The following is an 8,122-nucleotide window of genomic DNA, read 5'->3' on the forward strand; positions in this document are numbered from 1 at the left end:
AAAAGAAACAGATCGAATTTTCGAAAAATCGCTTCAAGGTGCACACCCCCATGCTACAATCTAATTCTGTGCCAAATTTCATGAAAATCGGCCGAACGTCCTAGGCGTCCTAACAGAGATCCTGACAAACAGAGAGAGATCCTGACAGAGAGAGATCCTGACTGACAGAGATCCGGACAGAGAGACTTTCTGCTTTATTATTATTAAAGATTATTACAGCAACGATTTATAAAGACATTGTGGAAGTTTTCATTTCTGTTATTTTATGACAGTTGAAAGCCCGTTGCTCGTTTATTATGAGGAGTATTCAACTCTTTACGTATGCTTGCACTGTTCTTGTAACTGTAGTTATTAACTCTCTAGTATGAAAAAATCTTTAACGAGTTGTTATTTTGGGCAATTTATAAGCAAATTTGCAGCGTAAAAGCCTACATTATAACTTTTAGTTTTATGTCTGATCTGTGTGGTTCCGGGTAGCTAGATTCTATGAAATCCTTTAAATAGCTAACTAGAAATAGTAATTTAAAATAAACCGAAAGCTGTTCTCTTTTTGTAATACAGTTCAGTTTGGTAATAAATTGTAAAGAAAAAAACCCAGTTTTTTAAAAAATAATTTTCACACAACATAAAAGGTACAATTAACATCGACAGAATTTTTGTATTGTTCTAAAGAAAATGGCAATCAGATGGATACGGATAACTTCTAAAAATATCGGTTTCAAACTATTAAGCGAGTAACGTAAATCAGCTTTTTTTTTTTTTGTCAAAACAGAAAAAGGGGCCCCGGTAGAGCAGTTGGTTGGCGCGTCATTGTTGTTTTCCCGAGGTGGTGGGTTCGATTCCCGCCCGTTGCCCTGGTTGTAACTTCCTTCTATGTGCTGTTAATTCTGTCCTACACTATGCTTACGTTCGACGAGCACGACTGGTAGCGACCGGTTGGTTAATCACGTGACATCAATGACGTCAGCGGTTACTAACCGGTTGTTCACGAATCAATGCTTCATCGAACACTTTCGGTTGATCACCGGTTACTTGCGCACACATGACGCAGACGAATAACACGCAGGTGAAAAATACATATAATTGGTCAAAAATGTCACCTGGTTTTATCAACCAATCAACCATAGATCTTTAAATAGAATAGATGTGCCTTCTCCCCACTTTTCTCCTCAGAGCGCGCGTCAACATCCCCCGTTGGACATCACGTGATCAAGGGACACCTCTCACAAGAAACTGTTTCCCCTATCGAAGAGAATCACTTTGCGCCGCGATCATTTACACAATTAAGGGAAATTAAAGCATTTAACTCATGGGTTAAATGCTTTAAGCATGGGTTAAACCCCATGGGTTAAACTCCCCTTTAAGCATGGGTTAAATTAAAGCATTTAACCCATTATTAAAGAAAAAGGGAACACTCTGTCCCTCACGTAACACCTCATATTTTTCACTAAAAGTAATAATTAAAAAAGGTAACAATTTTTTTTCATTAAGAAATCGCAAATGTATTTGTTGTACCTTTGCAAAAAATGTCCTTTGTTACTTTTTAAGTTATTACTTTTTAATGAAATGCGGGACAAAATGACAGCTTTTTCATGGAATGGTTCATTAGATATTTTCCCAATCATAACTTTTGAAGCAGGCGCACAAGCTATTTAAACATTTTTTCAAGTGCTTTAAATACTGAGTAGAAATAGACGTCTTCAAAAATCTTAAACAAAAATTGACCTTATAAATTTTCTTTTATTTCAATCAAATTTTTCAAATACAGATAAATGGTTTCAATGCGTGCTTTTTCCCACAACTTTTGAAGCCAGTGCAACAATTTAACATAAAACCCTATCTAAAACCATAAACCAATTAGAAATACAAATGTAAATAGTATCGAATATCAATTAACTCAATTAAATAATATTCTAAGATTCGCATGCGTTTCACACCAACACTCTATTAGCCAAACAAATAACTTTGGTTTGTTCCTGATTTTTAAGCAACTTCAGTGGTTTTTTTTTTTTTTTTTTTAAAGTACTCAGAAAATAAATTCATTTGCAATTATAACTACATGAATGGTCATTTGACTTCCGTCCCCGCCCCAATTTTTCTTTTCTTATTTTTTTTTCGTCCTACAGGATATGATAATTTTGACAATTTAAACTCGAGGGTGAAGAAAACTAGTGATTATTGTCCCTCAACAATATTAATTTTGTCACTTTCCTACTTATTGGTCTTTGTGAATTATTTTCATTGTTTGAATTGACTGCGCGATACATTCTAACGCTTCAATATTTAGTAACGATTAATTTTATAAACTTGTTAACGAGAAAATCTGCTGCTTCTGTTTCCAACATATGCTTACTTAAACTTAGAAAAACGGAATTAGAAATTTTTCTCATAACTCTTGTGGCTTCATGAGTAACATTATATTTTTGTGTTTTACTCCCAAAACTTTTTCACATTCTCGCTCAGTTGTTCTTCACAAATGTACATATTTCAATGGTTGCAATCTTGCAATAAGTTATCATACTTGAATGTGTCTCAAAATTCTTAAATTTTATTATGCCTATTTTTTGGTTTATTGTAGTTAAGACTTGCAGTCGTCGCAGTTCACAACAGAGTGCACTTGCCGGACAAAAAATCCAGCGTAGTCAGAAACATCATTAATATACTGCGTCATGTTAATTGAGATGATTTCTGAATTTTCCAAATCGTCGTCAAAGGAATCGGAAGAAAATGCGCTCTTTCAATTCTCATTTTTGTTACGCTTCAAATTTAATCTTAGCATTTGAAGGTTGTCAAAATCAGCGCAATTTAAAGAACTGAACTCCTTAATTTCCGTATGAATGAATAATCTTTTTTTCGCACTTCGAAATTGTCCGACGATTATTGTTGAATCTCCCCTCACAACCTGATCGCAATGAAAAAAGTTTCAAGAAGATCCTGAGTAAGTTTATAAGTCATTATACAGTTTAGAACTGGAATTCGGGCACCTACATATTTTTCATATGTTCCCAGCACACTTTTCATAGAAATTAGGAAACTTAAAAATCCAGTTTTTCAAATACATACTATAACTAATTTTCCATCGCTTGTTTTTAGTGATTTAATATTTCGGCATCTACAATAAATTGCTTAAAATATTCTTAATTTCGACTCTGCAGGGGACTTTTTTTGCCTTTAGCAGAAAGAAAGATTTTTGTTACTCAGAAAGTCCACTATGTCTTTATTTTTTAATAAAATTGGCACCAGCATCGCATTCATCAAACCCTCTTTCGCTAGAAAATCTCAGATTCACACATATAGAGATTTTTCCTATAAGTATAATGAAAATCTTCAGACAATCCTAGACTTTTAACGACGCTTCGCATTGTTATATCACTGCTGCCCGAGAAGAGGGAGACACGATGTCCCTTGATCACGTGATTCTCAGCAGAATCATGATGACCCCACTTTCTCCAGGCGAAATACGCTGCGCTGCAGGAGAAAGGCCTATCTATCCCTTTTAAAGATCTATGCAATCAACCAGCTAGAGTTGCGGTCGACCGGTATATCAACCGGTGAGGCTCATAAAACGACATCGGAAGCAACCAGTTAACCGGTAGCTCTCAAGAACGCTGCGGTAAGCGACGGTTACTCACCGGTCAACCGGTGAGGTTCGTCGAACGCGAGCAATGTGCCTGTATTGTGCTATCTGTCATATTGGACATGAGTTCATAAACGGGTCCTGTGGGACCACGAACTCGAAATCTATGTTGTTAACAATAATAATAAACAGAAAAATTTGATGCCAGAATACATTGAGATCTGAGTTTCTTGGCGAACAAATGATTTCAAAGCATGACGCGTTTATTAAAAGTAGCTGCTTTCAGTTCCGATAGCCTAAAAGGTGTTTCGTGTTACTTCACATAACACTTATTCGCTTATTCAAGTGTATAAAAAGTTGATTACCGTATGCATCAAATTGTCAAAGACATTATGAACAATTAGTCAGAGTTTTTTACTTTTTTAAACTTAAGAAGAGTGTTTTACCAGACAACTGATGGTTTTCTGACCGAAGACTAGAAAGCTATGAAATTTTCCAATGTGAGTAACTTACTTTTTCTAAAGTTAATTTTTTTTATTAATAAAGTATTTTTCACAAGCAGTATAAATTTCTATTACAACCAAGTGCATCAAGACTTGTATTATTTGTGCAACTTAAAAAACTCATGAATTGTGCAAATGCAATAGCTAACGCTTTTGACGTTGAAATGCTAAGATTGCTTATTTTCAGTGTATATATCAAATACATCGGTGTTAATTTTAAAACAAATTGATTCGTGTTAGTTGATTTGTCTGAGCGTATCTTTAAGCAACTGAATTTTTCAAGAATTTACGAGATGTGTTCCAATCTTGTAAGTCGTTTTATATAAGAGCAAATAAAATTTCCATTAGATTATCTGTAGAAAATTTTAGAATGGCATTAATGTGGCACAAAATTTTCTGCCTGTACAAAGCACCAATTCTTAAAACTTCGAAAACTTATCAAATTTTCTAAAGTTATATTTTTTTAATGAGAAATTATTTTTCACGAGTAGTATAAATCGTTATTATTACAAAGTGCATCAAAACTTGCCTTATTTATGCAACTTTAAAAACTCATGAAGTGTGCTAATGCAATATCAAATGGTTTTGACGTTGTAATGATAAGATTTTTTGTTTTCAGTGTGCATATAAAATACATCGGTATTAATTTTAAACCAAATTGATATGCGTAAGTTTATTTGTCCGAACGTATCTTTAAGCAACTCAGATTTTCAAGAATTAACGAAATGTGCACCGATCTTGTAAGTCGTTTTGTGAAAGGGCTATGAAAATTTCTGTTAGATTATTTGAAGAAAATTTTAGAAGGGTAATAATATTGCACAAAATTTTCTGCCTATGCAAAGCAACAATTCTTGAACTTTGAAATCGTGCCGTAGTTTCCGAGTTTTTCCATAATCGTTTTTGAATACATAAAATTAAAGCTTCATCAAACATTTCATTTTCAGCTTATTTAAAGCGCATTTCAAGATCTCGGGATTTCAATTTTATATATGTCATACATTTTTTTTCCTGCAGATAGCTAGTTAGCTAAAACCACCCCTCTATTATGTGAAATACTTTCGTAGTTTCTAATCTGATTCTCGCATTATGTAGTACTTTTTGCTGAAAGTGCCTTCTTTTAATAATGGTTGACAGGAAGTTAATTATTTATGCATGCACTATTTCTAAAACTTACAATGTGCACGGAAAGTAATAAAGTTCGTTCATTCTTTTAAGTATGTCATTGAATAATTTAAAAGTTGCGACTCAAATTCGAGTCTTGTTGGACATTTCAAGTATATTTTTAAAGAAAACTTAAGCATCTTTTATTTTTCTATGTTTAAAAATGTTTGTTAAATCAACAATGGTTTTGGGAAAACTCTTAGAGCCAGGGCTGCAGAAAAACAAGGAAGGCCCATTGTCAGTTTTGTCACCCCCCCCCCCGCCAAAAAAAAAAAAAAAAAAGAGAAAAAAGAAATAAAAAAACGATAAAAGAAAAAAGAAAGAAAGGGGGGGGGGGGAAACTGAACTACTTACTAGAAAACAGTTAGTTCAATTTTAAATGCCACAACAGTAAATACCAAAAGAGTAAATTTTACTAGCAATCCTAATTTTAGTTCAGAAATACTATTTGCTTATTAATTCAAGAAAAAAAAAACTACACAAACTCACACCTCAAAACCGAATTTACATACATTGAACCTATTCAAATTCACAAGTGAACTTATTTCAAAGCAACCTTAATTTCTTTTTGTGATTTGCGAAATGATTTATAACTTCATCTCCGATTAATAACCGAAATGATCATATTGCAATTGCACGAACGAACTTATAATTTGCGTGGGATAACAATCAAGAGATGTACGCACACACATACATATATATTCTTATGTATCTATGCAAACACATGCACAAACAATTGCACGAAAAATAATTGAACATAACTTTTGAGAAATTGTTGAATTGAGAGTTATATACATTGGTTACTGTCTGTCCCCAGTGGCGGATTTATATTTTTGAGTCAGGGAGTCCGTTGCAATGTACATTAGGATCCTCATTTGTTTATCAGTCTTAAAATGAGTGTCTGATGAACAGGTAGTATTTTATCAATAATTGATCTTCGTTTACCATGTGAGATGAAAAATTAGATCAACTTAGCTTTAAAATAAAATGTCTTTAAACAATTCTATGCCAAACGTCTGAAGACAATCCTTTGAAGAATCTTCGATCTTGTTTTCTTTTAGTAATGATCAAGTTATGAAAAATTCATTTTAAAACTATTGCAGTTTATTTTTGAAATTGTTTGAGACAAGAAAGGGAAGGGGAAATACGTTGAGACGAGACCCCCATGAGTGTAAAGATGCCACTGACATCAGTAATATAAATCATAATTCTCAGTTCAACAACCTATCATGCTTTCTTATTATCGTTCTTCTTTAGGGGGGGGGGGATTTGTTACACAATTTGATACACAAAAGGTTACATGCACGGAGTGGTCGACGTTATTTAACCTTACACTTTTACCTTCCCTAATATTAGAGAGAACATAACATTAGTGTATTTGCGAATACTCATGCTGAAAGAATATTTTATTCTTTACTTTTTCGCTTATCCTGCCCCCCCCCCCCCCCCCCCCAAGACTAGGATCCCTAGTTTCCGACTAGCCTGACATGGCGTCTCGTCGGGCCTACTTAGAGCAGTCTCGACTTCTACTTATAACTAGAAGTATAAATTGACTTGTAGTTATAAATGGGTTAATCTTCTAGGATTTTTTTTTTATAGAAGGGATTCTTTTCTAGTATTGTGCAGGAATTAAAATGAGCCTGACTCGAATTTCTGCTTTATAATCATTGTTTTGAGACAAGAGGAAACGAAATGGTTAAGTTGTCTGATTGGAGTTTTCACAGTTTTATTTTAGAATAGAATACGTTATGTACCAGGAATAAAAACGAAGCTGACTCGAATCTCTGTTTTAGTCTCCGCTTTGAAATTAGAAGAAACGAAATGATTAAGTTGGTTTAATAAGAATTATCCCAGTTTTCTTTCAGACTAGATTAAGTTTATTTTTCTGGAAATAAAAAAAAAGCCGATTCGGATCTCTACTTTACTTTCTCTGTCTTGGGGAAACGAAGAGTTGAAGTTAAGCTCCCTCGGGGGGGGGGGGGGCAGTTTTCTTTTGGAACAGTTTACGTACTTTACTAGGAATGAAAAGAAGTAACGTGTGAAATTCCGACTCAATGGGAAATATAAGGAAGGAAGGACATAGTACCTAAAACCATCATTCTGTGCTGCTACAAGAAAATGAAGAAACACAGTTCAAAATTGTTAAATGAATGTAGTTAATCATCATTTACAAAGCATGTGCAAACTTCAGCTGAAATTTTGTTAAAGTGTGATAGTGTGAACATGCATAACCCATGTCTTAAATCATAGTTCTCGAAACTATGTTTGCAATAACGCATCAAACAGCTTCTCTAATTAAAATTTAGCAACCTTTCACTTGAAAATATTTTCATTGCATCCTTCCGTTTAAAGCTTTTTTTAACTTTACTTCATGTAACGTACTAAGTAGAGTTTGAAAATTTTAGCTGTAACAAATCATTTAAGTGTCGTAGAGTCGTTTTAGGGTGACTTACGTTAAAGTTTCAATCATGCGGTACCTAACATAAAATTTTAATGAAAAATTTAATGGGAAATGCAGAGAGGGGAAGGCGAGAGGAATTAAAGTAAAAACCAATTACTTTATTACTGTTGCATTTACAAAATAATCTGACTTTCAATAAAATTTTGTGAGAACTTACCTTAATCATGCTAACTGTTGAACTTTCAGTTTTTCTTGAATTAGTAAGGTTCAATTATCAGTTTTACGGGTACAATCCAAACAATCCACATGCAGTAAGTTCCAATCCAGTTATGTTTGAAGTCAGCAGACTTTATGATTGTGGGTGAGTGGTTTGTGTTAAACGTCCGGTTATCTGACCGAAGTCTAACATCGCATCAACAGTTTAGGGCGCATATTAAAGCTTTTTTGTAGGTTCCGGCCGATATTTCCATAAAGGAAATG

The 8,122-nt window shown here is 33.8% G+C and overlaps 1 protein-coding gene across 1 annotated transcript in view; it reads right to left on the reverse strand.

Annotated features, from left to right (window-relative positions):
- The window catches only part of LOC129224894 (uncharacterized), a 41,065-nt gene extending 33,197 nt beyond the window's left edge, over positions 1–7,868 (reverse strand). The window contains exon 1 of the mRNA XM_054859440.1: positions 7,860–7,868. Coding sequence (XP_054715415.1) covers positions 7,860–7,868 — 9 coding nt within the window. The remainder of the gene's footprint in view (positions 1–7,859) is intronic.
- Between the last annotated feature and the right edge of the window lie 254 nt (positions 7,869–8,122).

Source organism: Uloborus diversus, chromosome 6 (assembly GCF_026930045.1).
Source record: "Uloborus diversus isolate 005 chromosome 6, Udiv.v.3.1, whole genome shotgun sequence".
NCBI lineage: Eukaryota > Metazoa > Arthropoda > Arachnida > Araneae > Uloboridae > Uloborus > Uloborus diversus.